The 17,648-nt window shown below is 40.7% G+C and overlaps 1 protein-coding gene across 4 annotated transcripts in view; it reads left to right on the top strand.

Moving 5' to 3' along the window:
- The window catches only part of LOC125451740 (zinc finger protein ZFAT-like), a 109,616-nt gene extending 103,838 nt beyond the window's left edge, over window positions 1-5,778 (top strand). For all 4 annotated transcript variants that reach the window (XM_059646182.1, XM_059646179.1, XM_059646180.1 and 1 more), the window contains 3 exons: window positions 221-347; window positions 1,350-1,477; window positions 4,541-5,778. In XM_059646182.1, coding sequence (XP_059502165.1) covers window positions 221-347; window positions 1,350-1,477; window positions 4,541-4,786 — 501 coding nt within the window. In that variant the 3' untranslated portion in view covers window positions 4,787-5,778. The remainder of the gene's footprint in view (window positions 1-220; window positions 348-1,349; window positions 1,478-4,540) is intronic.
- The last annotated feature ends 11,870 nt before the right edge of the window (window positions 5,779-17,648 follow it).

Here is a 17,648-nt window from a genome sequence, read left to right as displayed (position 1 = left end):
GACTGCAGTGGTTCAAGGAGGCAGCTGATCCTTCTCAAAAGGAAATGGGCTTGAGAAAGTGCTGCCCTTGCGAGCAGCCCCTATATCGCAGATGCACAAAACAAAACAATGTTGCCTGCCCTACTAACCACAAGAAATTCAGTTTTGCTTTCATTGGACAAAAGAACAATAAATGTAAAGTACACTAAATGATTGAGGGTGTATTTCTGTTTGTATTCAGGTTCTTGAAGCTTCTCCAGAGCAGACTCAAACACAGTACTTTCACATAACAGAGAGCGAAGAGGATGCTCAGGGCACTCAGGCAGCTGTTGCAGCTCTTCAGGACCTACGGTACAACTCAGAGAATGGTAAGTGAGGGAGTACCAGTTGTGGGTACTTCTTGTAATGGCTTTAATTCCCTCTTCGTATCAGAAAAGTAAATTGGTGAGTTGTTGTGAAATAGCTTACTTTGCTTCAATTTGAACCCAACTTGGGTACAAGGATACTATATAATGCTAATAACTTAACGGGGTAATAAAGAACATTATTATATCTGGAACTCTTTTAAAATTAGATTTCTTTCTTTTTAACAACTTTGTCCTGGCAGCACATGCATATTCAGCAAATTATGAATCCCTGTTCAGAATTGTCTATCAACACATACCATTGTAAATTGCAATGACAATATTTTGCATTCATATCTGTCAAGGTATACTTGTAGGTGACAGTGTGAATTGAGTATTTAAATACACTGTCTGAGGTTATGCTCCTGAACGATAAAGTAGTATTCATTTAGTGTGTGCAAGACAACAGAAAATTCCCCACTTTACTTGAAAGCATAAAATGCTGCAAACATACAACATTTGCAAGCTTAATGTTTTGGTACAGTATAACCTTATATCATACTACTCCGTATGTAATGTGCTATTTCTGAAAATGAAATTCTCCCAGGTATCATACTTGATAATTAGCAAATATTGATTCAGCCTCCTGGTGTCTCAGTAAACAGAGGTATCCTATACTAAGGTTCCCAAGCTGACTTGCATATTTCAATTGTATGGTGCAACTGTGCTGCTATTATTGGCCCAACCTCCCTCGAACTAGAGAACAAAATCAGAACCAGCTCTTGATCATTATCCAATGTAAATACGCACTTATGTCAAAGCATATGTGTGGATGATGGATGATGACAGAGTCTGGTTTAGCTGTGATTTTATGGCCAAGATGTATTCAGTGTTTAGCTACTGACGTTTAAAATAGTACTTAAATACTGTTGAAACCTGTGGAATTGCGAAATAGATTCAAAATGCCTGAAGTTAAAGGGAAAATTGGGAAAAACATATTGCTAATTTTGTATGTTTTATTCCCAGGAGATAGGATGGATTCAACAGCAGTGAATATTCTTCAGCAAATTATCGGTTTAGCTCCAGAACACCATGATGGTGCTGTTGCTTCTGTGGTTACCATGGCACCTGGCACATTAACAGTTGTAGAACAAGTAAGTTTCCATTCCCTTTAAACATTATAAAGTCTAAGGTGGAATCAAGTTCAGAAGACTCCTTCTACTGTATTTCCATTCACAACAATGATTCTAATTGTCCATTGGTTAGTATTGTAGCTTTGCACTGTTGACTTATAACCTCTAGAGCCAGAATTTGATTGAACTGGTCAACAGAGAGAAAGACAATTGACTGTATTTTCATCAGTCTTGGTTATATTGGAATGCTGTGCCTCCCTATCGCTTCTTAACAAATAAATTGTTAGCTTTAGAAGCCAATCATCATGGAATTCATCTAAACATTGAGGATTTTCTGGGATCACCAATAACGAGTGCATGACAAGATCTGTTGCTTGATTAAAACTGACAGGCTAGAATGGCTTTGACAATTGAAACTGAATCATAGTAACCAGGTGAGAAATTGCTGTTCACAGCACCCCTTCTCAATGTGTACTTTCACTTGTGGACAACTGATTATGAAGTCCTCTGAAGTCATTTCACTTTTCTTGCACTCCAGTTCCCTTGCTGTTCTTCACAGTTACCAGCCTAAATCATAGTAGGAAACAGCTTATGTATCTTTACCCTGAAACTGTGATGAACAACAAGAAAGGAGCAGCATTGTTTCCTTGGGCAGTGTCTCTGTCCTTTTTCCCCCCACTCTGAAATTTTTAGTCCTTTGGTGGCCAAGTTGTTCAAAACTGAATCCACACAATTTGCCACACACAGTGCAGGTGGTGTTTGAAGCAGCAGGTAGTTGGGACACTCAGGTGTTTGGACACATATTATTTGTACTTGATCTACAATTGTGGAGTTACTAAAAATGATTAGCACCTCTGCAGCTGTGTCTTTTCCAACTTGAACAGTCTCAAGCAAGAGATTTCCACAATCAGTGGGGATACTGCATTTTTGGGGTGGGTACAAACACATCTTTGACTCCATGGATCTTGATAGTTGGAAGATAGTATGATGTAGCCGGACCAGGCTAGTTGTGGTCTGCTTATACCACACAGTAGATTGAATCATGACAGCTGGTTAATGGTATGTAGGAAGAAGCAGGCTTGCTAAGTTAAAATTCTGCATTTTTTTAAAGCTTTTATGAGATGTGTTTATTTTGAATGTATCAACATTTATTGCCGACTGCTAATTGCTCTTGGAATGTGGTAGTGTGCTACCTAGAACCATTACAGTCCATTTGGTGAAGATTTGCTATTCGGAAGGGAGTCCCAGGATTTTACCCAGTGACACTGATGGATTTGTAATATCGTTCCAAATCAGGATGCTGTGTGGCTTAAAGAGGAACTTGCAGTTGTTGGTTTCCTCATGCATGTACTGCATTTTGCCTTCCAGGTGGTTAGAGGGCTTAGGTTTGGGGGTTCCATTTAAAGGAGCCTTGGTGAATTGCTGCAGTTCATCTAACATATGGTGCATACTGCAGCTACCATGAATCATAGTAGAGGGAGCAAATATTTACTTTGGCGAATGGGGTGCCAACAAAGAGACTATTCAACTTCTGCCTTGTAGCTAGGGAACAGACATTAGGGAGTTGGGAAGTGAGTTACTAACCTCAGAATTCCCAGCCACTGATCTGCCCTTTTAGCCACAATACTTACATGATTGGTCCAGTTCAATTTCAGGCCAAAGGTAAGCTCCAGAGCATTGGTAATGCCATCGAATGTCAAATGGAAATGGTTTGATTCTCTTTTGTTGGAGATTGTCATTACCTGTCACTTGCGTGGCTTGAACATTCTTTGCAACAGAAACCAAAGTTGCTGGAAAAGCTCAGCAGGCCTGGCAGCATCTGTAGTGAGGAATCAGAGTTAACATTTTGAGTCAAGTGACCCTTGCTCAGAACTCAGAACTTGAAAATTATTAGCATCTATTAGCCCGGATATTGTCCTGGTCTTGGAATTTGGACACGGACAATTTAAGTCATTGAACAGGCAGGAATAATACTAACCATTGTATAGTCATCAGCAATTATGACACGTCACACACAGACATCTGTAGTTACCTAGAATGAGACCTACTGAGTCAGGTACATACACATTGTCAGTGGTCATTAACATATCGGTCACTGGAGAGTCACAATATATCCCTCTTCTCCTCCTGGATTTCTACCTTGCCCTCAGGTTGTGCAAGGAGAGAAAACTGAGATTTATTTGATTTGAATTGAATTATTTGCATTGTGTCAGCGAATGGTTTGGAAACTGGATAAAACTTCCTCAAACAGTCTATTAACTCAGCGTATAAAATCTATTTAAAAAGCAGCACAGCAAATAGCCCCATATCTGAAACTGCCTCAAATGCTTCTGATAAAATGACAACTATTTGCCCAGCAATATTCACTGAGTGGAGGATTATACAAATAATATGGGTACAGTCTATCCCAGTCCTTTATAGCAATTTCAAGGCTAAATTAATGATGGAATTACTCAGCCAAGTCCATCTGGCTGGAAATAGTGATATTACTATATGCTGTCACAAATTGAAGGACTTGAGGAAACCTTAAAGCAAAGTAATTTTATTTTGATGTTTCTGGGGAATCTCCAGGAAAAGCATAAGGTCAAGTTGCAGGAAGGGAGATTGCTGATTAACTTAATGCAATCCCCTGACTATCTAATATATTATTGCAAATAAGCAAGCAATCTGCCACTGTCAGGAGGAAGGTGAGGTAACAATACCATTATTCTTGAATTTTAGTGGGGCCCATCATGCATTGCACATGCCTGAGTTAAGAGCTTCCTCAAGAAGTTATGTTTCACTCATTGCACACAATCTTCGCAGTCAGTTACCCATGGCAGTTCCATGTGTAGTCTTGCGGTAACAACTATGATTGACAATTTACCTTTCACAACCTTGGCTCACTCAGGAAGAACATTCATTTATTGTCATTGAAGTTTTACGTAAAAAGCCAGCATGTTTTGGAGAGGAAGAAACAAAATTGGAAGAGTCGGGGGGGACATTAAACAGTATAGCATTCTGTGGTAAGATATCTCTGAAGTTGGAAATTCAGTAGGGAAATTTCTCTAATTCTTTCCTTTTTGGTTGGTTTCTTACCCTCAGGCTGAGGATGAAGCAGCAGGCAGTCATGCAATGATGATCCAGCAGGCCTTGGAGCAAGCTTCAGTGGAGCTCGGAGAGGGTCATCATCTGGTAGAGCAAGTTGTAGTCTCTTCTGATGATGTGGAAGGGATTGAGACAGTGACTGTTTACACTCAGGGCGAAGAAACATCCGAGTTCATTGTCTATGTGCAGGAGGCTGTGCAAGCAGAAGAGCAAACCACAGAGCAGCAAATTGAGGAACTGTAAATCCTTCTATCGTTTTTAACCAGGACTTCAGCTGGTTGGAACAATAAGGCTCTAAAGCCACTGTTTCTGGTTTTGCAAAATAATGGCAAGAATATTGGAATCAGTGTACCCTGTTCAAGTCAGACTGGCAGAAAATAACCAAACAGGAATTCTCCAGGAAAAAAAGGGCAATTGGCAATAAATTTCCTTCTGTTACTTCATGTCTCTATTTTGTAACTACTTTTTCCCAGTCTACACATATCGTTCCCACTCTCCCATCTACCCTGATCCAGTCATTCAAGTTGCTTTCCCTGATCTGTGCTTTTGTTTGAGTTGATTAGAAACAACAAGATGGCTAAATCAAGGAACAGTGCCACAGAAGCACTCAAGGATACCCATACATTTATATCCATATACTCAGTCATGAGGGTGGAGGAAAGGGCTTACCAATTTTCTATAATACCACCTCATGTGAACAGGTTGAGGGGAGCAGTTGGGGGACAGAAAACCCAAACTGGTGAAACTCAGGGAGCCCAAAGATGTGGATGCCTGACAATAGAGTTTGTCTTTCTGATGTTTTTTTAAAAGTACAGTTTCTGCCTGATGTTATCGTGAAATACAAATCCTCTTTGATTACAGGTTAAAAACAAGATTTGTGTGAAGGGTAAGGAAATTTTTAATTTATTTGCTCTTGATCGTGACTCAGAGCTATTTTCAGAGCCACATATCTCCTGAAAACTGGCCAGGGTATATTAGAATGTCATTAAGTCAGAGGTGGGAGCATGTTAAACTGATTTTCTTCTGTGATGTAGGCTGTGAATGAAGTATCAGTGTGACAACCACATTGAATAAATCATCAAAGCAACATGATTTTGTGCAATAATTTCTACTTGAATGTTATTTAGAAAGTAATAAAGTGCAAAAAAAAAGATTCAGAAAACTTGCAGATGTTGGAATTCTGAAATTAACCAAAAAATTCTTAGAATATAGAACAACTCTTTCAGTATTGTGTAACTTTAACAGATGCTGACCGTTAGTGATGAGCATATGATGAACACAATAAAAAAGCATTTTTCTAATAGTCAACATGACATCACTGACTTCAGTTTGGGACTGAATTTTTGCTCTCATATCAGGAATCTAGTATCAGAACATTTCCTAGATTTGCATTCACAATCAGGATAAGTGACTCAGAGATGGAGTCTTAATTCCAGAATGGCCAGATTTTCTGGACGTTAGGCTAGGCATACATGAAACAAATATAAGTTGCTGGCTGCAGAGGCAGGCTGAGTGAAATCTGGACCTTTAAAAAAAGTTCATGATTTACAAGAAAAAGTTGCATGGTGGCATGTTAGTTAGCACTGCTGCCTCACAGTACCAGGGATCTGGATTCAATTCCAGCCTTGGGTGACTGCCCGAGTGGAGTTTGCATGTTCTCCCTGTGTCTCTGTGAGTTTCCATTGGGTGCTCTGGTTCCTCCCACAATCCAAGGATGTACAGGTTAAGAGGATTGAACATCCTAAATTGCCCTGTAGTGTCCAGGAATGTGCAGGTTAGGTGGAGTGCCATTGTAAATTTGGGGTTATGGACATGGGTATGGTGGGTCTGGGTGGGATGCTCTTTGCAGGGTTGGAGCAGACTTGATGGGCCAAGTTCATTCTATGATTCTAGGAAGAACAGATGCAAAGTAAATGGTAAGATGTTGGAAAGTATAAACGTGCAAAGGAACCTTAGTGTCCTTGCCAATATGTCACAGAAGGCTAACATGTAGGTACAGCAAGCTGTTAGGAAACCGTATGAACCTTCGTGTTTACTACAAGAGGATTATTACATGGGTAGTGAAGTCTTGTTTCACTTGTATAGAAGTTTGTATAGACCATACCTGGAGAACTGTCTTCAATTTTAGTCTCCTTACTCTAGGAAAGATCTTCTTACCATAAAGGAAGTGCAGTGAAGATTCACCAGACTTGTTCCCAGACATGATGATTTTATTAAAACCAATAAAGTACATAAAGAAGTAGACAGGGTAGATGCAGGTAAGATATTGCCCCAGTTAAGTGAGGTGAGAATCAGGGAGACGCAATTTAAAAATAAGGCAAATGTAATTTAGGACCAAATTGACAATATATTTAACGATATCTTACCTTAGAGGACTGTGGATGTTAAGTCTAAAGTAGAAATCAATAGATTTCTGATTACCATTGCCATAAATCTTTTTAGGAACAGAGAGGATAAAAGGCATAGAAGTGCTCAATTAACCATGCTCGTAATAAATTGTGAAGCAGGTTTTATAGACATACTCCTTTTCCTCTGTTTCTAGACGAGGTTTAATTTTGAGAAGTGTGAGAATTGGCATTTTGGTACAAAGAATATGAAGAGACAATATAAAGTATGGGGTACAATTTTTGAAGACGGTGCTGGAGCAGAGGGACCTAGGTGTATTTGTGTATAGATCATTGTAGGTGGCAAGATAGCTGGAGTTAATAAGGCAGATAGTATTGTGGGCTTTATTAATAAGGACAGAGCGAGACTTCTTAGAACGCAGTAGGATTATTGTGTAGAGCGTGGGTGCAACACAATAGGAAGGTTGTAATGACATTTGAAAGAATGCTGAAGAGATTTACACAGCTAGTTTCAGGAATGAGGAGCTTCAGTTGGATCGGAGAGGTGTTCTCCTTGAAAAGAAGAAACTAAGCGGAAATCCAATCGATGTTTCCAAAATCGTGAGGATGCTGGTTAGATTAAACAGGGAGAAACTGTTCTGGCTCATAAAAGCACCAAGAATGAGAGGGCACAGATTTAAAGTGATTTGTAAAAAATGGAAATATGTGAGAAAAACCTTTTTCACATAACAGATACTTTTGGCCCGGAATGCACTACCTGGTTGTCTGGTACAGGCAGGGTAAATTGAAGTATTCAAGAGGACATTGTTTCTATTCAAATAATTATTCAGTGTTCAAGGTATGGAGGAAGACAGGCAAATGGCACTAACTCATAGTCATCATTGAAAAGCCAGTGCAGGCACTATGTAGCAAATTGACTTTTTTCTGCATTGTAACAATTCTATGAGAAACCCCAGCAAATACATGTCGAGTTCATTCGACCTTTCCTTATAAGACAACCCAACCATTGCAGGTTTTCATTTCATAAAGCTTCTTTGAACTACTTGCAGCACAGTTGTATTCTTTCTTAAATAAAAAGACCAATACTGTACTCCAGATGAAGTCTCACCGATGCCCTGAACAGCTGAAGAACAATCTGCCCACGTTTGTAGTCAAATCACCCTGCAATAAATCATTATATTCTATTAGCTTTTATCATGGCTTATTGTACTTGTAAACTAAACTTTTGCAATTCATACTGTAGGACACCCAGCTATCTCTTTACCTCAGAACTCTGCAATTGCTCGACATTTAGAAAATATGCTTCTTATTCATTAGGTGAGCTACACTAGGTGAGCAAAGAATCTGCCAGGCTGGCAGATGCTTTTTCCATGTCTTATGAAGTCCAGCAGTGATGGCGTGAAACCATTACGTAGGTATGAATTGCCCTCTTATGGGCCTCAATTTCAGACAAGGTGTCTGATAATTAGAGACAATGGAGGAGTTGAGTTGATGGAGCTGAGGTGTGGCATGTGAATGTGAAATGCATGTGAAAACTGATGCAGTCCTTTCAAATGTTAATGCGTTGGAGTTAATGTCAATGAAAAATAATAGGGAGCTAAGAATAACTCGTTGAGGAATGCCAACACTAAGAACAGAGAGGGAAATCGTTGCAAATGAAGCACTGATTAAAAATGTTTTCCTTAATTCTTGGAATACATCAGTGATTGTATGTAAGAGCTCTCCTGCACAACATAGCTATAAGTTAATCAATAATGGGACTTTTATTTCCAGCATTGTGATTTCAAAGCACAATTTTGGGAATAAATTAATTTTTTAAGAAGTATTAGCATGCGTATGTGTTGATTCTGTGAAAATGCACAAATGCCATCAATGACACCATTGTCAGCAGCTTTCTACCTGACTGGATTAGGTAATTATTTCCCTAGTTCTTTAAGAATAAAATAAAAGGGGCAGCTCTGTTGGGGAAAAAATGTGTGTGTAGTGGAATTATATTTAAAAACAAACAATGAAGTTATTAAAATCAATAAGAAGGTATCTTGAAGCAAATCTAGTTTGATTTTGGAGCTGATACTAGCAAAGTGAGTTCTCAACTCCACTTCATACTTGCAATACTTGCAAATAATCAGAGGGTTAGATAGGGTGGATAGGGAAAGCCTTTTTCCTAGGATGGTGACGGCGAGCACGAGGGGGCATAGCTTTAAATTGAGGGATGAAAGATATCGGACAGATGTCAGAGGTAGTTTCTTTACTCAGAGAATAGTAATGGAATGGAACGCTTTGCCTGCAACGGTAGTAGATTCGCCAACTTTAGGTACATTTAAGTCGTCATTGGATAAGCATATGGACGTACATGGAATAGTGTAGGTTAGATGGGCTTGAGATCGATATGAAAGGTCGGCACAACATCGAGGGCCGAAGGGTCTGTACTGTGCTGTAATGTTCTATGTTCTAATTTATAAATGTTAATGAGTTGGTAAAAATTGATGATAATATATTCTGCATGTAATATTTCTTTAGAAAAAAATCGATTGCCCAGTGTGGGGTTCAAAACCACAGCTTGATGGTGACAAATTCCAGCAAGTGATCCACTTAGTCTATGTACCAGACACAGCCTCTGTCCAACATTTTCATCCACTTTGTAAAGCGTTGTGCTTTCCCCATTAGACAAGTGAACTTTTTATACAGCAATTTGAGACTCAGAAAAAATGTGCTCAGAGTTAATTAACCAACTATCTAACAAATCAAAGAAACGAAAGTCTGTTGGCATTCTATGTACAGATAACACAGTGTGGAGCTGGATGAACACAGCAGACCAGTCAGCATCGGGGAGCACGAAAGTTGACGTTTTGGGTCAAGACCTTTCTTCAGAAAATCCTCTAATGCTGCCTGGCCTGCTGTGTTCCTCCAGCTTCACACTAAAGATTAATCAAAGATTAATAGCAAAAGAATCTTGAAATGATATTCAATCAATAATTGCTGCGTAGTACACAACTCAAACACGCATTAGAAAATTGTTTTGGTGTCATTGAGTCGTAGAGTTGCACAGCACTGAAACAAACCATTAAGTCCAATTTGTCTGTGCCAACCAGATATCCTAAATTTTTCTAGTCCTGTTCGTCAGCATTTGGTCCATTTCTCTCTGAACCCTTCCTATTCATATACCCATCCAGATGCCTTTTAAATGTTGTTATTGTACCAGCCTCCACCACCTCCTCTGGCAGCTCATTCTATACATGCAACACCCTCTGCATGAAAATGTTGCCCCTTAGGTCCATTTTATATTTTTCCCCTCTTAAACCTGTGTTCGCTAGCTTTGGACTCCCCTACCCTGGAAAAGAGACCTTGGCCATTCATCCTATCTATGCCCCCCATGATTTTATAAACCTCTATAAGGTCACCCCTCAACTTCCGACACTCCAGAGAAAATAGCCCCAGTCTATTCAGCGTTTCCTTATAGTTCAACCCTCCAACCCCAGCAGCATCCTTGTCTACATTCTATAAATTTATCCTACATGCTTTCAAGTTTAACACCTTCTTTCCTAAAGCAGGGAGACCAAAATTTAATGCAGTACTCCAAAAGTGGCCTAACTAATGCCCTGTATGGCCGCGACATGACATCCCGACTCCTGAAACCTAATGCTCTGACAGTAAAGTCAGAAATCAGGCAACACCAGGTTATAGTCCAACAGATTTATTTGAAATCACAAGCTTTCAGAGCATTGCCTGTTCATCAGGTGAAGTGAGAGAGGTGCTCACAGGCACAGAATTTATAGGCAGAGAGATCAATGGGCAGAGAGTTCAAAAGATCACACAAATGCTGTATCGACAGGCTGAAAAATGGGTCTCTGCATGTGATCAAAAGTGCCAGGTGCTGTGAGTATGGTGTCAACAGCTGAATAACAAACAAAGGAATGACCTTTAAGTAGCTGAAATGAGACAGATAATTACAAAAAATTAAAAATAAAGTGATGCTAGAGACAACCCAAATGGCTGGAATAACATGATAGGTATGAGTCACATGGGAGAGCGATACTAGGGATTGCAGATGCTGAAGAATCTGAGATAACAAGGTGTGGAGCTGGATAGACACAGCAGGCCAAGCAGCATCTTAGGAGCAGGAAAGCTGACGTTTCGGGCCAAGACCCTGCATCAGAAATGAATGAAGGGTCTAGGCCCGACACGTCAGCTTTCTTGTTCCTAAGACGCTGCTTGGCCTGCTGTGTTCATCCAGCTTCACACCTTGTTATCTCAGGTATGAGTCACATGCTGAGGAGCTAACCAATGTAATAAGTAATCCAAAACTGTACAAACTAATTAATTTACAGGTATCATAACAATTTATCAAGATGATGGTGTCAAAACAGGACAGCAAGGAAGATTCTATCGCTGCAGAACAGTATGATGGAGTCACATGTAGCACAACATGAATGCAAGATCATGGTTGAGGCTGTCATCATGTGTTCAAACTTGGCTATCAGTTTCCGCTCAGTGAATCTGCAGTGTTCTGTATCTCGAAGGCTGCCTTGGAGGATGCTTCCACATCTTGACCATTAAAGGCAAGCATATCAAACACCTTCTTCACTATCCTATCTACCTGTGACTCCACTTTCAAGGACCTGTGAACTTGCACTCCAAGGTCTCTTTGTTCAGCAACATTCACCAGGACATCCCCATTCAGTGTATAAGCCCTCCATTGATTTGCCTTACTAAAATGCAACCCCTCACGTTTATCTAAATTAAACTCCATCTGCCACTTCACGGCCCATTTGTCCATCTGATCAAAGTCCTGTTGTACTCTGAGATGCCTTCTTCACTGTCCACTACACCACCAATTTTGGTGTCATCTGCAACCTTGCTAACCATTCCACCGATATCCGTACCCAAATGATTTATGTAAATGCCAAAAAGCAGTGGACCTAGCACTGATCCTTGTGGCACACCACTGGTCACAGGCCTCCAGTCCGATAAACAGCCCTCCACCATTGCACTCTGTTTCCTACCTTCAAGTCAATTTTGTATCCAAATGGCTAACTCTCCCCGGATTTCATGTGATCGAACCTAGCTAACTGGTCTAACATGCCGAGCCTTGTCCAATGCCTTGCTGAAGTCCATATAAGAAGAAGTTTACCACCCTGCCTTCATCAATCTTCTTTGTCACTTCTTCAAAATACTCAATCAAGTTAGTGAGATACGATTTCCTACGCACAAAGCCATGTTGACTATTTCTAATGAGTCCTTGTCTTTCCAAATGTATGCAGGTCCTTTCCTTCAGAACAACTTACTTACTTCTGACATCAGGTTCATCGCTCAGTGGTTCCCTGGCTTTTCCTTACTACCTTTCTTAAATATTGGCACCACATTAGCCACCCTCCAGTCTTCTGGCACCTCATCCATGGCTATCGATGATACAAAAATTTCAACAAAGGACCTGGCAATCACTAAACAAAAACCAAAGGAACTGCGAATGCTGTAAATCAGGAAGAAAAACACAGTTGCTAGAAAAGCTCAGCAGGTCTGGCAGCATCTGTGGAGGAGAAACAGAGTTAACGTTTTGGGTCCAGTGACCCTTCCTCAGATGGAAGGCTTCCTTGCTTCTCACAAAGTTTGGTGTTACACCCGACCAGGTCTCAGGGATTCATCCACCTTTATGCATTTCAGGATTTCTAGCATCTCCTCCTATGTGATACGGACAACTTTCAAAATATTGGAATTTATTGTTCCAAGTTCTCTAACTTCCATTTCCTTCTCCACAGGAAACACTAAGACAGAAATACTCTTCTAGAATCTCACCTGTCTCCTGTAGTTCCCCACATAGACAGTGTTGTAGATGTTTAAGCGATCCTATTCTCTCCCTAGTTACTCTTTTGCCCTTGATGTATTTGTAGAATTTCTTTGGATTCCCTTAAACCCTATTTGCCAACGTTATCTCATGTCCCCTTTTTGCCCTCCTGATTCCCCCTTAAATCATACTCCTACTGCCCAGGTACTCCAAGGGATTAATTCGTTCCCAACTGTCCAGACCTGACATATACCTCCTTTTTTCTTGACCTGAGCCTTAATTTCTCTAGACATCCAGCATTCCCTATACCTACTAGCCTTGCCCTTCACATTAATAGGAAAATACTGCTTCTGGACTCTTGTTATCTTATTTTACAACCGCCCCTCTACCTACAAATAGCCTTTCCCAAACAGCTTTTCAAAATTGATGCCTAATACCATCAAAATTGGTCTTACTTCAATTTAGAGCTTTCACTTTTAAATCAGCTTTATCCTAAGGTGCTCTGCCACTCACACCTCAGTTACTTGCCCTGCCTTATTTCCCTAAAGAAGGTCAAGTTTTGCCCCTTCTCCTGTAGTTCATCCACAGATTGAATAAGAACATTTTCATTTACACATTTAACAAATTCCTCCCCATCCAAGCCCTTAACACGATTTCAGTCCCAGTCAATGTTTGGAAAGTTAAATCCCAAAACATTCTGGCGGATATCTGAGATCTCCCTGCAAATTTGATTCTCAATTTCCTGCTGACTATTGAAGGGTGTATGGTACAATCCCAATAAGATGATCATCCCCTTCTTATTCATCCATTCCGCCCAAATAACTTCACTATACATCCTCCCAGGAATATCTTCCCTAAATGCAGCCATAATGTTATCCCTAACTAAGAACACACCTCCACCTCCTCTCTTTACCCCCTTTCTATCCTTCCTATAGCATTTACACCCTGGAACATTAAGTTTCCAGTCCTGCCCTTCCCTGAGCCATGCTTGTGTAATAGCTATGATATCCCAGTCTCATGGTTCCCAACCATGAACTGAATTCATCTGTTTTACCTATCAAGCCACTTGCATTAAAATAAATGCAGTTTAATTTATCAGTCTTACCTGCTTCTCTATCTTCTTCTTGCCTGCCTTGAACATTTTACTTCTTCCTCTTCTCAACTGCGCAAACCTTGGACTTATCTCTTTTCTCACTATCTCTTTGTGTCCCCCCAGTAGTTTAAATCATCTTGAGTAGCACTAGCAAAACTCCGCGCCAGGATATTGAACCTCTTGGATTCAGTGGAAATCATCCTTCTTATACAAGTCACTGTGACACCAGAAGAGATCCCAATGATCCAAAAGTGCAACTCCCTACTGCCTGCACCAGCTCCTCATCCATGCATTGATCTTCTCTATCCTCCTATTCCTACTCTCACTAGCACCTGGCACCAGAAGTCATCCAGATTACTATCCTTGAGGACCTGCATTTTAACCTTCTGCCTAGTTTCTTGTATACTATCTTCAGAACCTTGTTCCTTTCTCTTCTTATGTCATTGGTATCAATGTATACAATGGCCTCCTGCTGCTCCTGTTTGTGAATATTCTGTACCCTGTCCAAGACATACTTGACCCTTGCATCCAAGAAGGCAACATCCGATTCTAATGTCCTACTGTCGGCCACAGAAACATCTAACTGTGCCCCTGACTAGAGAGTCCCTTATCACCACTTGGAACCTGACATACACCTCGTTACAGCAGAGCCAGTCTTGGTCCCAGAAACCTGGCTGTCAGAACTACATTCCCCTGAGAGCCCATAACCCCCTTCATTTTCCCAAACAGCATACTTTTTTGAGATGGGAATAGCCATAGAAGACTCCTGCACTGCCTGCCTACCTCTCCTAGGTTACCCTTTCTAGAGGTAACTTTATCTGCTGTTTTTCTACCTTCCTGCGACTGCCATCCATCACATCCCCTGGTTCCTGTACATTTCTCAAAGCGTTTAGCTGCCATTCCAACCAATCCATATGATCCAATAGGATTTGCTATCAAACACGCATTGTGCAGACATAATCGTCAGGAACATTGAAACTCTCCCTAACTTTCCACATCTGACAGGCAGAGCACATTACTCTGTTAAAGGCTATCTCTACACCTTCATCCACAAATCCACAAAATAGCACAGTCTTACTTATCTAGGATAACTAAACATTAAGGTTTTATATTGAAAAATTTAATCAAGAGACAGATCTCAGTAAAACATATAGAAAAAAATATCCTCACCCTACTCACTATTATAGATTTACAAAAAAAAGTCAAGATTGATAAGTTTTATAAATCTTGAAAACAAAAACTTAGTTAATCAATGAAATCCTGACACTCCCAACTGTGAATAGTTTCAATAATGAGCTCTGTCCAGGGTCAGCTGTGGAGTTTGCTGTTTAGTTTTCCTGGACAGAATTCCAATTTCTCGAGATGCTTGTAACTTCACACTCAACAGCTGTGCAGGTTAGCTGCTTGGTCGGTCAGATGTGAAGGTAAGATTTAGGTTGACAAAAATATTTCGTATGTGCATTGGACATTCATTGGGAAAATATGAGTCATGAGGACTCCGTATTTCTGCTGAATTTCCATAGCATTGAATTCCTGGTAGAACTAAGATTGAAGCTTAACTGTTCCTGCTAAACGTCCAAGCTAACGATTGCCAATCAATGAACTGCCTCTTCTCAAGTTATATAAGATGATGTCTCATTTTTCCAGTCTGGTTTCTTGTGCCCTAGTCCTGATGAGTGCAAGATGGAAAACTTTAATTAGTAAATCCAGACGTGTTTTGGCATTCATGCTGGCCGAGTCTATGCTACTACTAACCTACACTATGCATGAAAAGTTTATAAATTGAAAACCTGAGCTAGAGTTGAGAGCCATCTTTGCCAAAGGGGTGACTTCACAAATTTTTAAAAAGAACAAGATAGGTCTTTCTCTGATGTAGTGCTGTGTAAATGCAATATATGCTGTGATATAGAGCCAAAGTTGTAGGTCTAAGTGTTTACAGATTTAGAGAAGGAAACAGTGCTGGCAAGTTAATTTTCCATCGATTCATGGGAGAACATTTGTAACAGCTCATCGTCTTGTGAATACCGCCAGCCAACTTTCCAAAATGGCATCTGGATCTTAAATACATGTCCAATGGGGCTCTGTCAGATTTGGGTGCCTGCCAACTTCCACTAATGGCAGTTTCTAATAAGGAATTATTTCGTGTTATTTTAATAGCTAGCCTTACTGCTTTCTAGCTCTGAAAACTGCTCTGAAAGGAAACCATGACAAAGGTGCTTACCCAGATACCAACTGAAGTTTTATCTTACATGGCTTAAGCCTAACCAAAATGGCACATTTCTGTGAGCAATACTACACCTTCATTTGCTTACTGCAGCTTGATATGCACATTCAATGCCATATGTTGTCACAGGTTCACTCTCAACCATTATCACTATCAGCACCACCTCACACCATCTCAAAGCTGCCCTGATCCTAGTTCTATTTCAAATTTTGTCTTGTTCAATACTTCAATTCGGAAAATTTTCTCTTCCTTTCAGCTATTAAAAAACTCTAAAAACTGAAGGCCCTTCTGAATCCTTCCTCTGCTCCACTTCCTCTGGCTCCATCGCTTCATCTAATCCCTTTTCTTACCATGTTTTCACAATGCCATTCGATCTTCCCCCCCACCCCCCCCCCCCCGACTCTGATACTGAGCGACCTGTGGTCAACAAAGGATTTAACTTTGTCCCTTTATGCCCCCACCTCAATGAAGTTTGGGCACCACCTGATGCTGAATTCTTCTTCTGTCATCTTCACCTCCATGCCCACATCTTTGGACAGGAGTCCTCTCTCTGCCACACAGGCCTTTTCAATCATCTCCAAGCAATCCCTCCACTTAGACCTCTCTCTCTCTCTCTGGCCCCTTTGGTCGACACTTGATCTCTTCATTGAAAATTGCAGCCACAACATTGGCTGCTTTGGTTTCTCTGCTCCACTCATACATTCCAATCCTTTGCCCACCCCCGCAACCCCCCATGCTGCACTGCACTCTCTCAGGCCTAATCTTGAGTTTATTATAAATCTTGCTTTGCAAGGTCGTCTCCTGGTTTGCTTTCATTTACTTTGCAGATGCTGAGCACTAACTGTCAGACACTTAGTTCTATCCTCCCAGATCATGACCGTACCTGGTTAGTAAGACAATCAAGGGTTACGGGGAGAAGATGGAAGAATGTGCTTGAGAAACATATCAGCCATGATAAAATAGCAGAGTAGACCTGATGGGCCAAATGGCCTAATTCTGCTCGTATATCTGATGGTCTCATTGTTCTATCTCTGAACATTGAGCTGTTATTCCAAGACAGTGACTCATCTCATGTGGAGCTTTCACCTCCACAACTTTCCACCTCATAGTCCCCTAACCCTGCATAGTCCACTTCAACCTTCTTTCTAAATCCACAAACAGGACTGCAGTATAACACCCATGATTTCAAACTGTTCCTGCCCCATGGAACTTATTCCTTCTTATCTTGACTCTCTATTTCTTCCCCTGTGTTCAGTTCCTCCCCACTTATGCTTGTGATTCTGTTAATTCTTTACATTGGTTCCACAATTTTTTGCTTTTTGGTCATAATCGTCTCCTCCTCTCCATACTCGTGCACACCGTCTGCACATTCATCTCCAATCAGGATGGTCTCTGCTTCTTCCTTGAAAGCATGCCTGAACAGCAAGCACCCACTAAAACCCTCATTCACCTGGCTGAGCTTGTTCTCACTTTGCACAACTTCTCCTTCAACTCATCTCACTTTCTCCAAATCAAAGGCATGCTACAGGTGCACGTATGTGTTCCAGATATGGCTGTCTCTTTGTGGGGTTTGTGGAACATTCCTTGTTCCAGTCCTACTCAGGGATCCACCTACAATTCTTCTTTCAATACAAAAGACTGCACAATTAGTGTGTGAACCA

The sequence above is a fragment of the Stegostoma tigrinum genome, chromosome 5 (assembly GCF_030684315.1).
Source record: "Stegostoma tigrinum isolate sSteTig4 chromosome 5, sSteTig4.hap1, whole genome shotgun sequence".
In the NCBI taxonomy this organism is placed as follows: domain Eukaryota; kingdom Metazoa; phylum Chordata; class Chondrichthyes; order Orectolobiformes; family Stegostomatidae; genus Stegostoma; species Stegostoma tigrinum.
Note: the sequence above shows the minus strand (reverse complement) of the source record. Positions and strands in the feature narration are given on the sequence as shown.